The following is a 22,519-nucleotide window of genomic DNA, read 5'->3' as shown; positions in this document are numbered from 1 at the left end:
CTCGCTCGGCCGGAACAGTCGCCAGGTCCGATATTGCCTACCACTCGATGATCTCGTCCGCCACACCGGTATACCGATCAGTCAATGGTTTCCGCATGCCCCGTAAGTTCTTTTTGGATCCAACCGAAAATGCTCTCCTGAAGTTTGCGGTCCTGACTGAGCTTCGAACCAGATTCCGCCTTAGCAATAGGACCGTAGTATTGCCCGCTCTTGGCGTCAGGGCTCACGGCTGCCCAGATCTGCGATAAGGCACCCTTCTCCACAGGCGTAGCGAAGAAGATGGCTGCGTTCAGGAAAGGTTTGAGAAACATGCCGGTGGAAGCATGGTGAAGATTGGTTGCAACCATCCCCGGGTGGACAGGAACGATCTTGACTTGTTTCTCTCGCTCTGCCAAAGCCTTGGCGTAATGGAGGTCAGCAAGCTTCGATATGGTGTATCGTTGGGTAGTAGCTCGGTTAGGCATTGTTGTTCGAATTTGTTCGAACTTGTAGATATCGTTCGGGGCTAGGGCGTGAGAACCTGAAGACAGCATGACGACACGCGTCTCGGGGTTCGTCTTGGCCGTTTCGCGTATGACAGGTAGCAGAAGCTGGGTCAACAGCGCCGGACCCATCACGTTGGTTCCGAACTGGATCTCATACCCTTCCTTGGTAAGGCCCTCGGGTGTCATCATGATGCCAGCGTTGTTGACGAGTATGTCCAACCTAGATTCTTTCTTGAGGAATTCGGCCGCGGCAGCCTTGACGCTGTCAAAAGATGCTAGGTCAAGTTCGAGGAAGGTGACGTTTGTTGTCTCGGGGTTCTGTTGTTGGAGTTCTTGGATAGCCTTTTCCGCTTTGTCTCGGGACCTGGCTGCAAGGTAGATTCGGGCTGGGTTGTGTCTGCTGAGCTGCCGTATCGTCTCGAAGCCAAGACCGACGTTTCCTCCGGTTACAATAATCACCTGATCGCGAAGATCAGGGATGTCATTGGCGGTGAAGGATGGCATCTTGGGGCGGAGCGTGCAAACGGCTCGACTATGGTGGTTGGATCGTGGCAGGTAGAGAGACTTCCTCAGATTAGCATACGTCAAGATGTTGGCAAGGAGGAAGAGGCGATTAAATACATTGGCTAGAAGTAAACTTGACTGTGAAGAACGGAAGTCTGATGGGCGGCCGAAGGTGCCACGCGGGAGCTTCGACGAGCCCGAGGGCACAATGCTTGATAAGCCGGTCAAACGAGCCGATCTGGGGCGTAAGCAAGCCATTGAAAGAGGAAGATTCAGAACCAAAGAGGAAAAGAGAACGGAGCGGGCTAGAATTTTCTTCAGGAACTTCCAGTCCTCGGCTCTCAATTGTCAGCCATAAATGCTGTCGGAGGCTCTGGCATTCTCAATGAGCCGACTCGCGACTTCCTCGTTGCTTACACCCCTGTCGGGGTCCGGCCTGGACTCGAATTTGGCAACGCTCCTTCCCTTCAATGGGATAAAGTACCTAGATACCACACTGTACCTAAGGTACGTAGATCATACCTAGATACCTGTACCGGGGCGCGGGCCGTCATGGAAGGACGGGAGGTACGTAGTCGGGAGCTCGGCGTTTGTTTGGGCCGGGACAACATCCTCGTATCACTCCGTAGATCTCGGTGACGTCCCGACGGTTCTCTGGTTCTCCTGACTTGAAGATCACGATGCCCTTGTTCAGCTGGGCACCTTATATGGCTTCAGATAACGGGCGCGTCGTGACCTGCGGCTTGAAGCATCTTCGTTCTCTGGGCATCTTGCAGCGGATGCTGTCGGCTCGAAACTCACGGAGCCGCCCTCGGAATGTCAATCCTGAGGCTTAGACAAGCATCTACGGACAGGAATTTCTTATCCAGAACGGTTCGATCTTTAGAATAATTCGACTCCCATCCTCAAGCAGTACATAATACCCCGTGCTGTAGTGGAGCGCGCTGTGTGGTTGTCTCTAATAATCATGCGATCCTTGCTTGGTGTTTGGACATCTACTGAGGACAAACTCACTACTTCGGGGTTGCGTCAGGCGCGCAGAGTTTGCTATGGCTGGCGGACTTTCAATGGCTGGCGGGTTTCTATCGAGGAAATTACCACAAGTCATTGTACGGAGGTCGCCAGTTGGCAGTGCGCGGCGACCGACAGTATTGTCAAGTATGGCGGCGAACCCCCATTCCGTTGCGTCCAGGCCGTGATGGATGACTCGTGAGTTTTTTGTCTTTCAACAGACCATGACGGCTCAAAGGAGGAGCCTTTCCGGTTGGTCCTCGACCGAACAGACCAACCTCGAATCAGCCTAGAACAAGTCTGAAGATTCCTTCTTTGCCCCCAATACTCAAGATCGGCGAATGGCAAGCTGCCCCTTCAAGCCCCGTTGACAGGGGAGTAAGCAATCTATTTCTGCGACACAGCACGTCCCACTGGACCTTTGAGTGTAGTAGGTTCATCCCAGCTAGCAAGGGAGTAAGCAAACTATTAATCCCCCATAGGAACACAATTCTGAGAGAACATCGCCCACAGCATGCTCAATAATCAAGGCGCAAAGATTTCGAGATCATTATTTTCGAGATGGAACCGAAGCAAGTAAAGGCACTAGACGATGAAGACGATTGGACAGGCGTGGCGAGCGCCGCCGAAAGACGAAGACGGCAGAACAGGGTCCACCAAAGAGCCTACCGTAGGTCCATTCCACAACCCCGCTGTCAAACATGCGATCCCGTCGGCGAAGAAGGCTGACATTGCAATCCAACCAGGGCAGAAGAGACACCTGAAGCGCATTGCTTTCAACCGTACTACAGCTTCGGCTTCCGCAGAACCTCAAGCCGAGATGTCCCTGATCCCCGCTGCTGCGCCTAGTGCGCATAGACCCATGACCTCGTCCCAGATGCAAGAGATGCTTGGGATTTACTATTTGCTCAGATGCGCCGGCATACGCGAAAACGTCGCCGAGTTCCTGCAAAGAGCCTCTTCGAACTGGACCCTGCAGCTCCCTACCCCGCGAGACCTTCCCGCTCTCACGAGACTCAACGCGTTCGACGGGCTAGCAAGAAATGCGCTGGTGTTAGGCATCCCGGTGGAATTCATCGAGAGTGACGATGGCGACTCTCTCTTCATACATCAAGGCCCCGCGCGGCCTGGATCAAGCGAGGTCCTCCCCCCTCATCTCTCACCAACGGCACTGCAAAGGACTGTCAAGCATCATCCATGGCTGGACCTATTCCCAATACCAAAGATGAGGGATAACATACTTCGTGGTATTCAGTCAGGCGAGATAGACGAAGATGAGCTGTGCAACTCTTTGGTCTGCGACCTCTTGGATTTGGACTCCCCCTCCAAATCATCGCTTGTCATATGGGGAGACGCCTGGGACTTGAATGGTTGGGAGCTGGGTCCTGAATTCTTCAGGAGATGGGGTGGGCTAGTGCAGGGCTGCCCCGAAGTGCTTGTAGCTACCAACTACTGGCGACAAAAAAGAGGTGTAGGGAAAATAAGAGAGATCAACTCGGGCGGCTCGCTGGCGTTAGAATCACATGATGATTGAAAGTTGTTTTCGGCTATTTCAGTTGCAGCTCCCAAGTCTCTCCCACTCGCTTCTCTCCCCAGGCTTGATGTTCTTCGGTGGCTTTCAACTCGAACCCGGCCTTTGCATACAACCGCCGCGCCCCGATCAAGTGGTTATCTGTTGATAAGCCAATGCTCTCGAATCCAACCTCCCTTGCAAACTCGACACAAAGCCGTATCAACTCCGTTCCCAAGCCGGACCCTCTTGCGTCCTTTTCTACAAGGAAGCATCTCAGCTTCGCTTTGCCTGCTGTTTCGCGGTCCTTGATGAGCATGATGGAGCCCAAAAACTTGTCATCTCTCTCCGCGATCCAGCATCGTTCTTTCGCTGGGTCGAACTTGAGGAGGAAGTCTGCCGTGATTTGGCTGACCATGGCCTCGAAGAGCGCGCCATAATTGTATTCTTTGGAGTAGATTGCGCCGTGTCGGTGGGTGATGTAGCCCATGTCCCCCGGGCGGTGGTTCCGGATTGTAATGGAATTGAGAGCATTGGAGCCGTTGGTTGAGACCATCTTGTGCGGATCGGCAATGTGCTGCAGGCTGGACGAGTACTGGTCCCTTGAGTTCTCAAAGACAATGCAGCGACTGGGAGACTGTAATAGCTAATGATCTGATCGCGAAACTTCAAACCGTCGCCAATCGGATTCTCTTATCACTTGTGGGAGGGGGCCTCTCTTGATCAGCGGTGAGCTTGTTCCTGGCCTCGGGCCTCTGGTGGGGAATGTCATAGCCATGTCATCCAAGGGCGCACTGTACTTAAGCGCCACGCTGCATGTCATATTTAGTGTCACTAGCAGACACCAGTGACCTCAGAGAGTCAGCTTGGATGCTTCTAGAGGCTTCTGAATTAGCCCGCGCTCAGCAAAGATACCACTGGCAGATAAGATTTTAGTAGTGTCAAGCTATCATCAGAACTCGGGAATAGTAATGCAATCCTCTGGCAGGAGAAGCTAGAACTCGAAGTTCAGATACAGTCACTTAACCGTGTATCGAAAAGATTCTAGAAAGGACATGACTCAAAGCAGTGTGACTGGTCAAGTCTGGTTCTTCGCAGCAAATGACTTAAGGTACATTAAAGAGACGGGTGAAAGTTCCATATTGCAGCTCTTGTCACTCTCGAGCCTAAGAACCCATACGGAATTACTGTACAAGGATGGTCCGACAAGCCCGACTACTACAATGCCATCTCTAGATAGATAGGACTCCAGCGACAAGTACCAGTGAAGCACCTGCTGGCTGGCGTAACACGCCGTTCAACTCCTCCGGACTGCTAACCCCCGTCCACAAGACATCTCAGAACCTCGAATAATTTCGCCAAGCTCACCCGCATGTATGACATGTTAAAATCCATGATATTCTGAGGATGTTCTGAAATTCAGATAAAGTCTGACTGCCAGCTCTCCCGGCGATGCACCCAAATTGTCACTAAGCATTTCTCACCTCTCCAGTCCAACCATATCATGACACTGAATGACTCCAATAAACCAAACATGATGCACCCGAGAGCCGTAGATCCTCGGGATAACCTACAGACAGAATGCAGCCACCCTTCCTCGTCATACTTTGGTATGTCCATGACTCCACACACCCATATCTGTGCTGCAAGAATATCCAATCTGGAAACGGCAGAGAATTTGCGTAATTGAGGTCGAAGTGCGAGGATTGTCCAATACCGGCGAGCGTATATGCCATGGACATCAATGCGAGGATGACGCTGACGATTAGCATGAGAACAAGGCTGAATCGCGCCCACTGCACCATCTAAGATAAATCATCAGCTGGCGTTGTCGGCGGTAGCTGCGACCATGATCTCCATTAGTGTAGTCTACGTGCCTGGACAGGGCCTCGTGAAAAGGCACGAACGGCAATGAAAGAGACAGTGATTGAGGTGAAGAGACCGATTACTGCGTTTGCGAGGTGCAACTCGTAATATAGAGGCAGCATTTTTCGCGGATCGTATCTCATGGTTTGCCCGCCGCCGTAGTATTGGGAATTACCGGGAACCTGCCTGAAGATGCCGCTCTTATACTTATAACGGCACTTTCTCTCCTTCTTGGCAAGTCGGAACTTGTTGCAATGATGGCCCCATCACAAACGCTTCTTCGGGTCCCTTGAATGGACACTTGTCGCCTTCATCATAATGGGATGGACAGGAATAGTTCTGCTAAAGATGCTGATAGTATAAATCACCATTCATCTTCCCAAGGTAAGATAAGAATGAGCCTGCACAATGACAAGCATTACACGAGCATCTTCAAAGCAGATTACCGCTAGAACTCTACCAATCATTCGTGCTGATATCTCTTCCCATCAAAATTGACACCAAGATGCATTCCTCCACTCTCAGGTTAGCCTTGGTCGCTCTGATCGGATTGATTACTTTCTTCAACAGTTCCCAGGCCCTGCCCATATGCCTCGAGGTTTCCCAGGAAGTAAGTAGATTCAGACTGAACTGAGACAATTACACTAATACTTCCAGTATACTGAGAAACATCTTCCATACTGCATTCCCCGTCTCGATAGTCGAACTCCAGCACCACCATCCAAGCCTCCCAAGAATCCTGCTCTCAACGAAAAGTTGCCCGGCAGTAACACCCCTAGCGGTGCAGGCCGTGGACCCGGTGGCTTACCTGGCTCAACTCCACTAAAACAAGCACCTCCTGTAAGTCACTCACACAACACCGAAGCAACAAACTCAGAATGAAGGCATTTGCTGATGGTGAGTGGTAAAATAGACTGCGAAAACCCCCGAGCAAATCTTGGCCCCTGGCAATGGCTGGACCGTCACTATATTCGATGGACTTGCCAACAGGGGCTTCAAAGTCAACCATAACAAATACTCAAATGCAGTATCCGGCAAAGTCAACGCGAAAGAGGGATCCTTGATTGTGTCTCACGCTAAGATGAATGATGCCAACAAATTGGTTCCCCTTGATCAACAAGTCAAATTGTCGAACATTCAGGTGGAGGTCCTAAAAAAGGCAGGAATTACCCCGGAGAAAACGAAGAAGCTTAGTTGCGAAAATGTCCAGGAGTCAAGCACTATTCCGGTGCTACAGGCCGCCATGATAGAAAAGGGATCCGCGCGAGAGGTGGACTCTTTTACCGTTAGCGCCTCTGCCACTGGTGCTGACAAGAAGATTTTCGATGACATTTCGAAGACCATGTTTGGGAAGAATGCAAATTGGGTCAATTCGGACTACGTCAAGAAGGGCGTTTCGGGATATCGAGTCTATGGTGGCTTGAAAACCCCCAACTTGGACGCCCTCTTCCCTTGAGGCTCCCTTGCTTTATATAGCAACGCCCGGCAACAAGCTGTGCCTTTGCTCCTTCTAGAGGGCAACCTCGTACCCAGATCAATTCTGGCAACCAGGTGACGTTTGCGCATAGGCTGTTACAAATCATCTATCGCCAAATTCCTACTTTGCTTCTCCGGACTGGCTTGAGACAGTCCACATTCCTATCTTAGTTGATTCATGTTATCTTTGCTTGATTCAATCAGAAATACGAAATATTCGACAAAAGATTGAGCGTTGAAGATGTCTTGGTACCCCAAACTCCCTCACAGCCATCTTCTCTTTCATTGCGCTCTTGCAAGTGTGTTGCACTAATTCCACCAGCGTGAATTCCACCAGCGTTGACGTTGACCCCATCTCACTTGGTCTTGTAGTTATCATTGCAGGTGTCTCCATCGCTATTGACGTATACCGTGCCGTATACGTACACAGCGATGGAGACACCTGCAATGGCGTGGTCTTCGTCAAAAGGGTTGCATTGCATCAGACGGACCCAAAACGTTGGCTTGCATCAACCCGCGTGTAGCAACCAACAAACAAGCCAAGAGCTTACAGGGGAAAGAGCGATCCCCAGAAGATGAGTATAAATAAAACACTGAAGGCCTGCCCAAGTCTCGCGCTGGTAATACTATTGACCCGACTCTCCACCCCAAACATCAACGTAACATCCAACAAGCCGTGTAGCCACCGACTTCTCACAATGCACATCCTCGATTTCCCCCAAGAATTGATTCACAAGATTCTTTTTCACATGGTAATATCTAGGGGCGTCACACGAGCCATGAGATTGCGCCTCGTGTGTAGTAAGTAAAGTCCGATTTTCATTTTGGCCTTGCTTGAAGCGGGCGGTGTTGACTCATCTAGAGCTGTTCCGGGACTCTTTGAGGGCTGCATTGTTTGAAACTCGTCTCCTTGATGAATTCGAACACTTGTCACTGTACTCTGGTGGCCGAAACGAGGAATTCATGAGCGACTGGTACATAAGGGAACATCACGGCCTCGAGGAGTTTTGGCATGCTTACATCTCCTATCGAGTTCGAAATGAGACCAATCCAAACGTTGGCCGTCTACTTGAGGTTCGACAAGTTGCAGAGGCTTACTGCACTCGGACTGCCGCGGCGAACTTAGACAGCACCATCGACTCGCTGTGTTGGATGACCCTGGAGCGAGCCGCGAGATGGCCTACCGTTGCTCGCATGTGGACTCTGGATATTGAAAAAAAATGGACGAATTGCTGAAAATGGTGTAGTCACGGATTTAGGACTCAATCTTCCCAGTGCAGCAGCGTATCTCGGGAACTTGCCGCTGGCCAAGGAGTTGTTGGAAGAGGGCCACTGCCCAGCAGACACCAACGAGCTTTTCGACACGCCCTTGCAACTTGCCGCCTGGTCACGCAATGCCGAAATCTTTCAGCTCTTCCAAGAACGAACCGGTAGAACTTCGATTACGGGAGCTGCAATGTCCGGGGATGTGGAGATGCTCCGCTTAGCCATCTACCCCCCCTCGCGAGCCGATTCGGGCAGCACAGACTTCGCCGGGTTCCCGTATGGACACGTTCTCATTGACTCATCGGATGGCCAGGTTTACGAGCTTTACCGAGCAGTCTACAAAACGAGATCAGTGGACGCGTTCAAATACATCTGTTCTTTTTTGAGCATGAAGAGTATGGATATCATATGCTGAATAATGTGATTCGGCCCCATTGCGAATGGGGAAACCTGGATATCGTCAAGCACCTACTTGAATCCAGTGGTGGACTATCGTCAACGAGATTCAACGTTTATGGCATCAATTCTTCGGGTGACAATTGTCTCACCGGGGCTGCCCGTGGATGGCGGGAGGACGTCCTTGACTATTTGCTAGAGTCCGGCATGGACTCCAAAGGGGTCATGGGCGACATTCCCCCACTGGCCGCGGCAATACGTGCTGGAAGTCTTTCCATGGTACGGAAGCTTGTCAACCATGGCGCGAGTCCGCATGATTGGGACGGAGAAACCCTGCTTCAGTATGCCGTACGTCTTGAGCATACAGCAATACTTGAGTTCCTCCTAGATAGAGATGTCTGCCGTGATGAGCTGTCAGAGTTGGAATATGTTAGGCAAAGAGCAATGGATTTGGGGCTGGAATCAATGGCTGAAATTATACACCGACGGGAGAAAGAGTGGAACGCCAAGAACGTGGTGAATACATGTACTACATAGTAGAGGTGTTCTTGCTGACTTCTACGTCCGACTATTGTCAAATTAGCCTACCATATTCCTCTTAGTTCGCAGTAGAATCGAATAACCAACCAGGTCTCGTTTCCAACGGGTATGAGTGCTTGACACTACAGTCAACGCACAGGTCAAAGGTTGCATACAAAGGCCAGTGCCATTGTTCCTCTTTGGCATCTGGTCATTCATCTCTATGACAGGTAGAGTGGTCATTCAAATGGCAGGTTTTCGTTGTCTCTGCTCAGTCATGGCCAAGCTAGCAAGACCTCTTGATCATTTTGCTGGTCTTTGGATTGATAGCGATTCTTCGTTTGGAAGCAAGTGCCTTTGGTGCTGAAAAATCCGGAGAGCAATGGTAAGTTGAGCACTAGCATCAATGACACTTTCCTGCTGTGGTAAAGAAAAGCTCGACAGTCTCCTGTTCTGCCATGTGAAGGTTAGGGAGCTTAAGGCATGGAATTGGAAGGCTGTCACAGATTCGAAAATGAACATCCAGAGTGCGTTTAACAATTATTGCAATAATAAGTCGACCCACCCCCTTTTGGCCACCCCCCCCCCCATTTGGCCACCCTAACAAAACATAATATGGAAAATATCGTTACTAACTATACTTAATTAATTAACTACTTTTTATTACTATAATAATATAATTATTATTCTCCTTAAATAATTTAACCCCTATAAATTAACTAAGATTAACGAAATAATTACTAAAATCTTCCTAAGCTTTTATATATTTTAAATATTAATAAACTTAGTATTTAGGTTTATTAATATATTTTTTTAGCCTTAATTAATTAATTTTAGTTTTTAGAACTCGAATTTAGTACTAAAATATAACTAAATAATAAGTTTACTTATTAAAAGCTTTTTATTTTTTAAATAATAAGTATTAAATATTATAATCTAGACTAAGCTCTATAAATAATTTTAATTACTTATAAAACTCGCTAGTCTTTTTAAAAATTAACTAATTAATAATAAATATTATTAATACCTAGTTAACTACTTTTTAGTATTATTAGTTATTTATTTAATATTTACGGTCTTTTTAATTAATATAATTAGTATTAAAAGATTATAGGATTAATAAATAATTTAAATATATTAAAGGGATATAATTTAGTTACTTTTTACTTATTTTATATATTTAATAATATTAAATTAACTAAATAAATTTTTAAATAATAGTTTAAAAGTATTATTTTTAATAATAATAAAATTATTTATTATATCTTTTTACTAAGCTCTTTTTATATTTAAATTTAATAAGTTTAAAAATAGTTATATTTAATAATTAAAAGATATAAGAAGTATATAAAAATAAGAATAGTAAATAAATATTATTTTTATAATATTTTTATATAAATTTAGTTGTTATATAACTTTTATATTTATTTAAAATTAATAATTAAAGCTTATTAAATAAGTTAAGCTCTTTAGGGTTTAATTTATAATAAAAACATTATTTTTAATTATTTAAAAATAATATTATTAATAATTTAATTATTATTTATTATTATAAACTCTTAAGTAATATATAAGTTAAGTTTAAATAAAAATTATTATTATTATACTAACTTTTTTATATATAATTAGTAATTTAATAACTTAATTATTAATAAAAATATACTTAATTATAAATACCTAAGTACGTAAACTAAGCTTTTTTTATATTATTATAGTTTTAATTATATTTAAAATTAAGTTATTATATTTTTACTTTTTAGGATATTAATTTTATTTATATTATACTTATTAACCTATTTAATATTACTAATCTTTAGTATATTAAGTAATTTAAATTATAATTTAATTATATTAATAATAGCCCTATTTAAATACTATAAATTAATAATATAACTTTTTAAACTTTAATTAGTAAGTTTTTTTAAAAACGTTTATTTATCTTTTTTAAGAGGATTTATATTCCTTAAGATCTTAGAACTTATTTAATAAATTCTCTAACTTATTTATAAATTAATATAATACTTAAATTATATTAAATATAAATTTATTAAGCTAATTAATTTTCTTATTATAAAAGAAGCTTTTAGAGGTTTATAAATATTATTATTTTTATTTAATAACCTCTTTTATAATTACGAAATATTAATTTTAAAACTCGAACTTAATCGAGGCCTTATTAATTAAAAGACCGTTTTTAATAACTATAAAAGCCTAATTAATTTTATTTTTAATATATAAGATTATAATATATTAATAAATAAGTATATAAAAAAGAATTATATTTAGACAATTTTTATAATTATTATAATAGTTTATAAATTAAGGATAGGGTTTTAATGTAATAGCTAGGATAGAGAAATGGGGTAGCCAAATAGGGGGGGTGGCTAAAAGGGGGTGGGTCGACTTATTTAGGTGAAATCTTGTATCTCCGGAGTATATCTTCTGGTAATGGCCTTACCGAGAGGTCTGCGCCTCAGGCGCCTAGGGCACCTCGGTGAGGCCTTCAGATCACCAAATCACGTGTCGAAGAGGCATCAACATACACGCTCCTTCCTCTCTTCTGGATGGAAAGAATTTTAAGCGAGGCGCTAGTGAGGTTGTGTGCCTCACTGCTTCTTCGTTAGCTGCCCACACGATCTCCTCCTGTCAACATCACGATCCCAACTTTCCCATCCACCAACCTTGTCCCCCACAACAACCTCATCTAAACAAATCCACCTTGAGCGCACGTCGACGCTAGGTTCCCTTTTTCACGCCAGTCAAGGCGTGGAGTTGACGCTTTCCCACTCACCTTCACTTGTTCTCCCCCTACAGGCTACATCTTACCCCTGATCGTACACCTCGATACAGCAGCCAAGATGGTGGCGCACAGTCAGCTGTCTCTTCGATCCTGTGCTTCTCTATTCTTTTGGACTGCACTTGCTCTTGTCCAGGTTCCCCTTTCTTTGTGTGGTCCTGTCCACATTCACGATGCTTCGCCACGAGCTGCCTTTGTCTCGCTGGTGTCCGAACAGCAAAAGGAGCAGATGGTAGCCTCCGTTGCCCAGCTCGAGCAGCGATTCAACCACAAGTACCGCTACGATTGGGTATTCTTCAGCCACGAGGAGCTTAGCGAAGAGTTCAAGGACGCTACCTCCAACGCTACTGCCTCAACTGTCACCTACAACCTGATCCCCCAGCAACACTGGACAATTCCGAGCTCTGTTGACCCCGGTCGCTTCGAGGCTGGTCTGGTGCGCACTTAGGGAGTGCACGCCGACAAAGCCCTCATCAAGACTGCCCATCACAGGCGTCGCTGGTCTGCTGGACTCTTTGCCCGAGAGAAGCGTCTTCAGGCCTACGAATGGTTCTGGATGGTCGAGCCTGGCGTGAGTTGGCATTATTCTTTCTTCCCGTCTCCCCTTGGCTTTGTCTTGGCTAACAAGGCTCTTGTTCTAGACCAAGTTCCTCTGTGACATTACAGTCGATGTCTTCCGTCTCATGCGAGACCGCGGAATCGCCTATGGAGTCAATGAGGTTTCTTTCGAGGGTGCCGCTGACTCTGAGCTCCTCTGGAAGAGCACCAAGTCCTTCATGGATACGCATCCTGACATGGTCCGACCGACTGCCGATATCACCTGGATCCTAGGCAACAGTGCCAAAGCCAACAAGCCTACTCGCTCATCAGACTACTACGTGGATGGGGCTGACGATATGGAGAGCCTCGACCTGGGCTTGGAGGACGAGGGCTGCAGGGCCATCGGACAGGGAACTGAGGGTGACATGCTTCCCGGCGTTTTCCTTAAAGCTGATCCTCAGCAGTGCGAGCCAAACACGGTTGCCGATGCCTTTACCACTCGGCTTGCTGCGAGCTACGACCAGTGTGACATGGACACCCCTATCGAGATTGGCAATCTCAACCACTTCCGCGGACCTGAGCACAGCTCCTACTTTGACTTTCTGGACAATGCCGGCGAGTTCTACTATGGAAATACCAGCAACGTTCCTGTCCACTCTCTGAGTGCCAGCATGTTCCTCCCACGCGACAAGTTCTGGCTCCTCGGTGACATGGTTTGCGAGATGCACGGCCTCCACAGCTGCCCTCCGATGCCTCACCCGACCTTCAGCTCCAACCTGCAGACCGACAACAACCCCAACTACCTGGCCGATGTAGTCGAAGCCTCTTGGTTTGGCGCCTATAAGGACAACCAAGTCTTGCTCATCCACCGCGTCTGGGAGAGAATGGCGTCCGATATCGCCCGCCAGAGAGGTATCCCAGCAGCCCAGCTCGGACACACTGCCCTCGATGAGCGTAACTTCAAGCTCTACAAGCCCGAGAGATACCCAGTTGATGTCACACTGACTTGGTACTCGCTGGAGGATAGCTGGCGTTCCTGGTCTTGCGATCGCCTCAAGTGGTTTCTTGGGGTGTTGGGATGGTAAACTTTTGATATGGAAATCAGAGTTAGCCCCTGGGGCTCGGGCTTTCATGGAGAGCCAGAGACGGCGCTTCCAAACAGCAGGGCAAGGGGGTTCAGACTTGGGATTTCACTTGTTTCGCGGTACGATTTAACCTACACAGCTTCTATCAGCACCAGGTAGCCATCCTCAAAGAATGACTGATGATTCATACCTAACATTTCCGCCTGAACTGCCTAAAGTACCTGCCTATTCCACCTACGTGAAGTATTTTGTGGTTTTTTCTGATCAATATGACTGTGAGCATGCATGTGAACATAGCGCCAGGCAAGACTGTGAACATGGCGCCAGGCAGGACTGGGAATTCACCACACGGACGTGTTTTGGGAATCATCCATGGATACAGGAAAACCATTGAGCTAATCAAACTTGTACATTGAATGCTACGGGAAAAACAAATACGTTCCTTCGTACCTCAACCTCAGCATCGCATAACGAACCCACCTTGCCGGTAACAATGTCAACCTTCCCCATAATCTCAGTGGTCGTGGTCCTCATTGCGGTAAGGCCAATCCGAGTAGGCTTCATCATCTGTGCTATCATTCGCGTCCTCTTCCATCTGTCTCTCCCGCCCCATGGAAGCCATGGCCCTACAAGCGACGCAATTGTCCACCATCTCAATATAAGACACTGGCCCTGCAACCGTATACTCGCTGAACTCCATGCTGACTAGTTTGTAGTAATCGTTGAAGTCCGCCGTGATGAGTAGCTGATGATCGCGAGGACTGGAAAGGCCATGTTCGTCGTCGACTCTGTACCACGCATGGCATGCCATGTGGCCTTGACCGTAGGTGTAAAGGAGTGGAACAAACTTCATGCGGGGCTCAGCATTGTATTGGCTGGCGAAGTAATCGTTGATTGTCTCTCTGCCTTCAAACGTTGTTCCCTCGTAACGTGGAAGATCGATGCTTGTCGTCAAAGTCGCGTCGGCGGCGAACCATTCCCAGCTACTATGGAGACCTCCGGCGTTGATGTTGTCTATGAGGGGTAGGAAATGAGTGTGCAGTATGTCTTCGAGCCATTCTACGTTCTCGTCATTGGACCAGAACTGGCAGGCATCCTGAACGGGGTCAATTTCGGAGAAACCATTCATGGTGAAGACCTGAAGTAATGTTTAGCAATGCAACAATGACGGCAAACTTTCTCTCCCTTGCAGCTTACGGGATCAACGGGAAGTCTTTGCCTGTTTTCGAATAAGTATCAGACAATGGATGCGCTCTGCGAGGTTATGGGATGATGGCAAAGAACCGCGAGCGCAAAACGTAGATGGACGCCGTGTTGTTTTGGGTGGGGCGACAGAAGGCCAGGAGGAATTATGGCAAGTGATTCTGACAGCTCCTGCGGGGCCTTGGAGGTTCCTTCGCGTTTCCAGTGAGTAGGAGAAGAAAGAGCGAGTATGTCGGGCTTGCAGACGAAGGAGGTCGTCGAAGAAGTTGCGATGCAAAATCACCAGGCAGTCGTTCTTGAGAACGCTTGCCTGCCTGTGCATAGCAGAGCTCACTTGCCACTGAGTGCCTTCTAACGGTGATAAGAAATGATTTTTTTTTCTCTTCTTTTTTTTTCTCAATCCATGCTAATTACATATTCAAAAGGTAAGTTCCTCAATGTTTCCAATGATATATGTTCGAGCTTGCGCCTTCTGAGTCCCATCATTGCACCTTATTCTTTGCGGTAGCTGACTTCGAAATGCCTCTGCTATCACGCAGTTTCTTCGCTGACGCTTTCCAAGTGCAGATCAACTTTTCGGGCTCTTGTTGCCTCGACAAGCTGGTTGAATGCACAGTTGAGCGCCACGGTCTTTGAGTACCTGAACTCCACTCTCTTGATCATGACATTTTTGTCGAGGAATATCACAAGGGATCCCCCGAACTTGCCGACGCGGAAGTCCCCTTTCATATCCTCCTCCGCTTTGAGCGCCTCTTTAGTCTTTCTCGCCTCCTCAGTCTTGCTCGCCCCCTTGGTCGTGGCTTCCCGTATCAACCCCTCCCAGATAGAGAAGATTTGGCCCTGTATAACCAATGTTGAGATTGGGATATATCTGCTGGTTCTGACTTTCTCTGCAGATGGACTGTCGCTTCCAAGTGCTTCGATTATGCTGCACTTTTCATTTACGACGTAATCTGGGTACCTATTTTCGTCAAGTGACGGGTCGATCAAGGTGCAGTCGTCGGCAAGCCATTCTAGGACACCTTTATCGACCGTGGCCAATCCTTGCATGAAATTTTCAGCCGCCTCTTCTAGCAAGCGACGAACTTTCAAGTTGTTGTATTTGACCCCAGTGCCGCTCCCTTGTTCCTTCACTTCCTTGATAATGTCAAGGACAGGACGAATGGTTTGGTCAGAAGCAGCCACTACACACAATTTTAGATGGGTATCGCATCACTAAGGTGCATCTTCCTTACTTTCTACAGATACGTGGGCGAGCTTTTCTAGTGGTCGATGCAGTGAAGCGTGTGATAAGGCGGTGTTCAGGCGAGTCTTGGTCGATCAGATTCTGAAGATGACGTTTTGGTATTCTTTTCCGTTGTCACGAAAGTGCGCTTGGCCAAATTTGAAACTTCAGACTGGCGTTTGAACATTATTTAAGAAACATTTGAATTTGGGCCTCCTTGGTAGAGGATAGTACACGACATACGATGACTTCCAAGTTGGGAAAGCCGGAAGTCAAGACAAACAGGGCCCGTATGTTGGTGAACAGGGCAACAAGGCGAGAACAAGGCCACAGAATGTGGCGCCTGAGAGCGCGTATTATTACGGCAGTAAAGTGATGATTTAGGAGATGTGGCGGCGCAGGTATTCGGTAAAGGATGCAACCCTCACAATTTCGCTTCCAAACTCACATCACCATGTCAGTGGGTGTTGGGAAAGTTGTCGGGATTGAACAGACGAGAGCTTGGTAGGCCGCACAAAGATGATGCTCCCTTTTCTTTCTTATCTCGTCATGTCACTGTTCAGGTTGATACCCTTCCTATTCACTAGTTCAAGATCAGGATCGAGGGAATGGACCTTACGTCACGAAGGTTGATATTGAGGCACAGGCACTATGTGGCGTCACGATCTCGTGTTACCACTCCCCTTCAGGACTGAACAGAAGAATAACAACTTCACTTTGAGGGTGTGCTCCTAGACTTATTGAGGGAAGTTCAGAAGTCTGCTGACTATCATATGCCTCTGTGTCATCCTCAGGTCTAGACCCCTTAAAACCTCAATCTTCTTTCTCCTGTCATTGTTCACAACCAGGAACCAAACCTATCTTCCTCGTACAACCACATGTGACTCAATTAGCAGTGGCATGAGTACTTGAGTTTCCTGATCATGGTGCGAATGTTGGTGATACGTCCGCGGTCGGCGATGCGTGGTTTCGACACAGGTAGTGGTTCTATTGAACTCAGCAAACTGCCCCATGGCTACTTGTCTTACATGTCGGATTTTGCCTTGTCTACCTGAACATGGCATGGCCATACACCCTCCAGTCATCACTGATATAGCTTGATTTTGAAGTTTTCTTAGACCATTCCAGGCTTAGATTTGAACAAATGGCTCCGGTAGTAAAGTACCCTTGAGAGTCCATGTTCCGGGGGGCGGTTAACAGTGTGCTCGCGTATATAACTTTCCTTATCTCCGAACCTCCGCATTACCAAAGTGAAGGAGTGCTTGGGTTGCCCTCGCCAGACAATCTACGTCGCCATGTATGGTGATCTTCGTGACTTCGAGTTAATTTGGATCTGAGATATTTATATAGGTGAGAATTATGATTTCCGTCGACTTTGAAGAATGTTTTTTGAGACTTAAGGTGAACATTGAACGATGCCATGATCCGAAAAATTCAAGATCAGAGGCATGGGCCGCTTAGCCTTCTGAGGAGGAGGTAATACATCAACATCCACCTGCTGCCTGATACCTGGCTCGCTCGCGTACTTCCTTCGCGGTCTACCTAACTGACCGATACCAATGTGCCTGGGGACTTACCTACACAAAGTCCAAGCATCTCAGCTGGCCGTCAAATCTGGTGACTAGTGTCACTAGCCTGCCATGTAAAACCTGATTCGAACCTTGTTCAGGGACTGCAACAAGCGCGGATGGCCCAAGTTTGGAGAGGCGTTTGCCCAGGATGCGACTCTTAACATGAGACCAGATGTTCCGAGTCGAATCTACAAGAATCGTGACGATACTCAATCTCTCCGGCCGCGGCCGCGTCGCCTGCCATGTGCACGAAGTAGCAGATGGAGTTTCTCGAGAAGGCTGGGTCATCATCAGTCAGAAGATTTTCATCCTCGATATCGACAACGCAACCCAAGTCCAAAAGGTAGAGTGTCGATCCATCGTAGGTGAAACCCATCTGTTTATCAGTGATAACTTCGAGTTTTTCATGAGGGATGATGCATACACTGAGTCCACCGTCGAGCCATTCTCTATGCCTAGGGAAGCGATGGCAGTTTTAGAGTCGAGGAAATTCTGACCTCGTGCGAGTGACACTTTTTTTGATGCAATGGGATGAGGCAGTGAAGAATTTTGGCGAGTTCGGTGCAAGAGTCTGGTTTACACGAATGAAACATGCATTTCGTCCTCATTCTTCGAAGAGACCTGGCACGAAGCTCGCTATTGATATAGAAAAGGATGCCATTGTGCATTTACTTTGACCAATGCAGGTAGATAGTCTGATCGATCTATGACAGATGTTCGCGTTCTTGCTCGTAATGGCACAAAAATGTCACGAATTCAGGTCTAGAATGAGAGCTTGTGCTTGAAATCCTTTTCTGTGATTTATCGATCTTGGGATGTGCCTATCTTTCATCCTCAAAGGTTTTGACCGTCTCCTTGAAGCCCAGAGACCTTCTCTAGAATCCGAAATTCTCCTTCATGGCCACAACGTCCTTCTTAGACTCCTTTGCAGCGTCTCTCATTTCCTTGAGGCTACCGTCTGTGGTGATGGTCTCTTGATCTGTGTCTCGGAACTCGATGCGTCTGATGAGGTACTTCTCGTCCACATCAAAGATGCAGACCATGCGTGCTCGCTTGAACTTCGATGCAGCCTTGGCTGCGACCTCACTTTCGTAAACTGTCTCAATCCAGAAAGCCTCAAAATAGCAAGTAGCTCTGCCCCTATCGACGACTAGGAGCTTGACAACAGTGCTTTCATGTTCCTCTTGGTTATATTGATAGTATTCGATGACCTTGTCCGCACCATTGTAGATAGAACCCGGGCTATCCAGACTGCCTACGAGCTTGGCGTCCTCTCTCAGGTAACCCTTGGCCGCGTCCCAGTCTTCTCTCTCGATAGCGTTGTAGAAGCTTCGAGTTCTGGTGTCGATGACACTACGCATGGGGCGATCTGACACCTCGCCATTCACCTCAGCGGTGAATTGCTCAAGGTCATCTCGGTCAGCGGACATGATGACGTTCTTGCCGCAAATTTGAAGTCAGCATCAGTTTAGGAAGGTGCAGAGAGTATTCAAGAGTATACCTGAGATTTCTAAGTCGAGAGACCAGTCTGAATTTGAGTAGTTCGGAGGTGGCTTGGCTTGAAGGATAAGCGATGTTGAACGGCAGCGGTAGATGGCCGTGTTTGCGCGGTGCCTCCGGTGATTCTCTCATGCCAAAGGGGATAAATAATTAGAGCAATGTTTCTAAGACGCGATGGCGAAGCTGGACACCAAAGACCCTGGGTGGTGATTGTGGTGGTCGTGGCAACGTCGAGTGGTTGGAGGAGGGAGAAAGGGGAGATGGAGGGAGGGCTGGAAAGTGTTCGACTTTTAATGGGAATTGAGATAGGCGGAGAGCGGTAGAAGAAAGACGGAAGGTACGATTTTAATTCAAAGGGCAAGTACGTATCCAAGGCTTTTATTCCTCCTGGCGTGTTCTCATTCACGAGATCGTTCCAACGTACCTAGGCAGCTCGATTCACGTTTGGAGCCCTACCTAGCAGATAGGCAGAAGGACAACGCGTACTTGAATCGCTTGCTTCCTCTAAGACTCAGTCACTCTCTTAATCAAACTAATTTTGAGAGCTAGGCTTCCCAGTCGTACTCATGGTGATATCAAAGTCTACCCTCCTTCCTGAGAACAAAAGCTGAATGACTGTCCGCATCCTTGCTGATAACCAGCAGAGCCCATCATGTCCTCGAGCACTAGGATCTAGTCAGCGAACCTTTTAACACTCTTGCAACTGCCAGAATTCTCACAATTTGGACCGACTTGCAATAATAAGCGACAAGCTTCATTCTCTTCCCAGCCCTCTGGGCAGCAGCCCGAACCCTAAATAATCTGCAGTATGATCAGCCCTTTGACCCGTATTCTCCGTGTATCGTTTGAGCAGTTTACTCGAATTCAATTCTTTTTTTGAAGGCAAGATCATGAGAATAAGAGAAAATTGAAGCATAAGGACAGTGGTAATAGGGATAGAGGTCACCGATGCGATGACCGGCATAGCATCGTACCCCCCACTTGAAGCCCGAATGTCCCACAAAACTGCCCCCGCGACCGTGACAAGCAACGGAGCGAAGGGACCCCACCCGGAGCGAGCTTACCGAGAGAGGTATAGCAGGGAACCCGGCAGATGGTCTACCCCACCTCACCGGCCCAAACTTCCATTCCCTTCACAGACGGGTGATGGGTGGCTCGCAAAGTCTCAATCCGGGCGGGCATGACGTGAGGTGACGGACATTTGTTCGGAGGCGGGGGTTGAACGTCCCGCTCGAACCCCCTCCTCCGCATGCAGTCTCGAGCTCAACCCTCGTAGAGTTAGGTTTCGTACGGATCCGGGCACCACAGACCAAAGGTGGGAGTTTCAAGTATCTTCCAACTACATCCTCTATTCATTCATTCATTTGGGCATCGGGCCACGATGCCGAACCAGATATCTAAGCAGTGGTATAAGGACGAGTACCTCATCTCTACCGACCGGTCGCTAGTCGACCTCAACGCCGTGAACGATGCCTTTGACTCTGAGCTGCTATGGTGGACGAAGCGCGTTCCGGAAGTCGCTCTGAAGAGGCTGATAGACAATTCGTTGTGTCTGGGGGTGTACAAACTCCCACAGTCTACCTCCGACATTGCAGGTATGTCGACAAGCCTTCCGTCGCTTTTTCCCTAGGTTCGTTGTCTAACCCTCGAGAAGGAAAGAAAGGCCCTGAACTGGTGGGCTTTGCCCGCATCGTGACGGATTATGCCACCATTGGGTATCTGGCGGACATCTACGTCCTCCCCACGCACCAAGGCAAGGGACTAGCGCCGTGGCTGATGCAGTGCCTGAACGAGATCTTGGACGAGTGGCCCGACTTGCGACGCTTTCTGCTTCTGACGTCCTCGCCGCAAGCGAGTAAGCTGTATGAGCAGGCCTTGGGGACAACGGAATGGGGCGTGTCACATTCAGGGAAGCTGTATCTGCTGGAGAAGCGCGGCCCTGCAATGCCCAACGGTCCGTCAGACGAGGAGGATGAGGATTGAGTGCGGGCCGCTTTGTGGTATTAAATCGTTGTTGTCATAATCATGCCTTAATTGACGTCTTGCCGTATGCTCCGCCAGCGGCCTTTCTCAACTCAATTGCGCGCTTGTACGGGGGTGCCGTCGGTGGCTGGACAGGGTCCAAAGAGACGTGATCCTCGGGGAGTTGGTATGATGCGTCAGAATCAAACGCCGACAGGTCACCACATGCGATGAAGGGTGCAATCCACCTAATGTGCTTATCGTGATCCGTCGTCTCGTCCGTCTCGTCGTAGGCTTCCACCTCAACAACCTGGCCATCTCCCCTCGTCGCAGACGCCGTAGGAGCAGAGTCCCATTTTCCAGTTAGAGGGTTCTGCATAAGCGCATCAGCAATGACAGGCAGCTGGCTCCTCCTCTCTTCGACCATCTTGGGTAGCTCGTGACCAACACCAAGCGGGTTCTCGAGACTGGCCTGGAAACCAGCAGGGGGCTGGAAGTTGATGCAGACGATGAAGGCCTCCACACTGCTAGCACGAGAGGATCTCGGCTTCGCGACGATGACAGTCTCGAAGAAGATCTTGAGTTGCGCGTAGAGGAGATCGACGTTGCGGCCGCGGAAGATCTTGGCGACGAACTTGCCGCCGGGCTTCAGTACGCAAAGAGCGAGGTTGAGGGCGGCGAAGAGAAGCTGGGACTGGACGTAGATATCCAGGTCGTGAAGGCCAGTGACGTCTGGAGCACCATCGCTGATGACTAGGTCGACACGATGACTAGCTTGCTGGCTCTTGGAGTTGGCGGCGTCATAGTCGGGATCCAAGGCCTTGAGGAGAAGGGGTACCGTGGCGGGGTGCGTGATGTCGGCACGCAGAGTAATGATGCCGGGGAGAGGGCTGATGGGTTGCAGATCGATGGAAACGATCTTGACATCCTTGCGAGGTTGTGTCTCTTCGGGAGCAGTCTCGGTCTGGGTCTTCTGCCCTGCGACAGCAGATTCAGGGGTAGCCGGGAAGACGCCCAGCATCTCCTGGCGGAACTTGGCCTCACGATCCTCCCATGCTGAACGGCCAAACTTCTCTCCCTTGATGAGAACGCGAGACAGCACCTGGGACCAACTACCAGGGGCGGCGCACAGGTCAACGACTCTTGTCACGTTGGCGAACAGGTCAAACTCTGGGCCATCATTTAGCATTCATAGTCAGAATGTCACGGGATGGCGGGGTAAAATGAGTCACCTTCATCCAATTGCAGCAGCTTGAAGGCACTGCGTGCACGCCAGCCTTGCTCCTTTGCAAGACGGTAGTAAGCATCGCGCTTATCCTTGGAAGATTTGCCCATCTTGAAGCGATTGCGAATGTGGCCAAAAGGACTGTTGAGGGCTGATCTGAGACCAAAATGGCGGGGGAGGGGAAAAAGTGCCAGCAATATTTTTTTGGAGGGGTCGACGCCCGCTGTGACCGCCGAAGAAAATTTGCTGCAGCGCTGTTCTCGTAGGGCTGAATTAAGTTGCGGTCTGTGCATCGCCTGGCGCCCAGGGGGTTCTCTTCCCCGGCTGAAGTATTTTCCGGGCCCGCCAAAAATTTCGAGCAGCGCAGCAGCGGCGGCG

At 48.1% G+C, this 22,519-nt stretch overlaps 10 protein-coding genes across 10 annotated transcripts; 5 read left to right on the top strand and 5 right to left on the bottom strand.

Annotated features, from left to right (window-relative positions):
* Positions 1-77: 77 nt before the first annotated feature.
* HER10_EVM0006649 (uncharacterized protein) lies at positions 78-989 on the bottom strand (the record flags this gene model as incomplete). The annotated part of the gene is made up of 1 exon (XM_035476229.1): positions 78-989. The coding sequence occupies one exon, from the start codon at positions 987-989 to the stop codon at positions 78-80; it is 912 nt and encodes a 303-aa protein (XP_035329507.1).
* A 1,544-nt stretch (positions 990-2,533) lies between these two features.
* Positions 2,534-3,534, top strand: HER10_EVM0011100 (uncharacterized protein; the record flags this gene model as incomplete). Its single annotated transcript, XM_035480540.1, has 2 exons — positions 2,534-2,670; positions 2,747-3,534. Exons 1-2 carry the CDS (start codon positions 2,562-2,564, stop codon positions 3,532-3,534), a joined length of 897 nt encoding a protein of 298 aa, XP_035330058.1. The 5' UTR covers positions 2,534-2,561.
* A 13-nt stretch (positions 3,535-3,547) lies between these two features.
* HER10_EVM0006171 (MarR-family transcriptional regulator) lies at positions 3,548-4,146 on the bottom strand (the record flags this gene model as incomplete). Its single annotated transcript, XM_035475764.1, has 1 exon — positions 3,548-4,146. The coding sequence occupies exon 1, from the start codon at positions 4,064-4,066 to the stop codon at positions 3,548-3,550; it is 519 nt and encodes a 172-aa protein (XP_035329432.1). The 5' UTR covers positions 4,067-4,146.
* Positions 4,147-5,881: 1,735 nt separating this feature from the next.
* On the top strand, positions 5,882-6,832 carry HER10_EVM0004788 (uncharacterized protein; the record flags this gene model as incomplete). Its single annotated transcript, XM_035474421.1, has 3 exons — positions 5,882-5,986; positions 6,034-6,216; positions 6,290-6,832. The coding sequence occupies 3 exons, from the start codon at positions 5,882-5,884 to the stop codon at positions 6,830-6,832; spliced, it is 831 nt and encodes a 276-aa protein (XP_035329262.1).
* Positions 6,833-8,526: 1,694 nt separating this feature from the next.
* Positions 8,527-9,051, top strand: HER10_EVM0004289 (uncharacterized protein; the record flags this gene model as incomplete). Its single annotated transcript, XM_035473939.1, has 1 exon — positions 8,527-9,051. The coding sequence occupies one exon, from the start codon at positions 8,527-8,529 to the stop codon at positions 9,049-9,051; it is 525 nt and encodes a 174-aa protein (XP_035329202.1).
* A 2,435-nt stretch (positions 9,052-11,486) lies between these two features.
* HER10_EVM0000322 (glycolipid 2-alpha-mannosyltransferase) lies at positions 11,487-13,595 on the top strand. Its single transcript, XM_035470109.1, has 2 exons — positions 11,487-12,401; positions 12,472-13,595. Exons 1-2 carry the CDS (start codon positions 12,387-12,389, stop codon positions 13,453-13,455), a joined length of 999 nt encoding a protein of 332 aa, XP_035328747.1. The 5' UTR covers positions 11,487-12,386; the 3' UTR covers positions 13,456-13,595.
* A 374-nt stretch (positions 13,596-13,969) lies between these two features.
* Positions 13,970-14,584, bottom strand: HER10_EVM0000037 (uncharacterized protein; the record flags this gene model as incomplete). The annotated part of the gene is made up of 2 exons (XM_035469834.1): positions 13,970-14,216; positions 14,304-14,584. 2 exons carry the CDS (start codon positions 14,582-14,584, stop codon positions 13,970-13,972), a joined length of 528 nt encoding a protein of 175 aa, XP_035328710.1.
* Positions 14,585-18,329: 3,745 nt separating this feature from the next.
* Positions 18,330-18,884, bottom strand: HER10_EVM0000327 (uncharacterized protein; the record flags this gene model as incomplete). Its single annotated transcript, XM_035470114.1, has 1 exon — positions 18,330-18,884. The coding sequence occupies one exon, from the start codon at positions 18,882-18,884 to the stop codon at positions 18,330-18,332; it is 555 nt and encodes a 184-aa protein (XP_035328748.1).
* A 1,045-nt stretch (positions 18,885-19,929) lies between these two features.
* On the bottom strand, positions 19,930-22,319 carry HER10_EVM0011664 (FtsJ-like methyltransferase). Its single transcript, XM_035481088.1, has 2 exons — positions 22,149-22,319; positions 19,930-22,086 (listed from the first exon to the last, which is right to left on the bottom strand). The coding sequence occupies exons 1-2, from the start codon at positions 22,249-22,251 to the stop codon at positions 20,978-20,980; spliced, it is 1,212 nt and encodes a 403-aa protein (XP_035330120.1). The 5' UTR covers positions 22,252-22,319; the 3' UTR covers positions 19,930-20,977.
* On the top strand, positions 20,336-20,937 carry HER10_EVM0002272 (acetyltransferase; the record flags this gene model as incomplete). Its single annotated transcript, XM_035471991.1, has 2 exons — positions 20,336-20,549; positions 20,609-20,937. The coding sequence occupies 2 exons, from the start codon at positions 20,336-20,338 to the stop codon at positions 20,935-20,937; spliced, it is 543 nt and encodes a 180-aa protein (XP_035328966.1).
* Positions 22,320-22,519: the final 200 nt, after the last annotated feature.

This window comes from Colletotrichum scovillei (assembly GCF_011075155.1).
Source record: "Colletotrichum scovillei strain TJNH1 chromosome Unknown Contig00009, whole genome shotgun sequence".
NCBI classification, from domain to species: Eukaryota; Fungi; Ascomycota; class Sordariomycetes; order Glomerellales; family Glomerellaceae; genus Colletotrichum; species Colletotrichum scovillei.
Note: the sequence above shows the minus strand (reverse complement) of the source record. Positions and strands in the feature narration are given on the sequence as shown.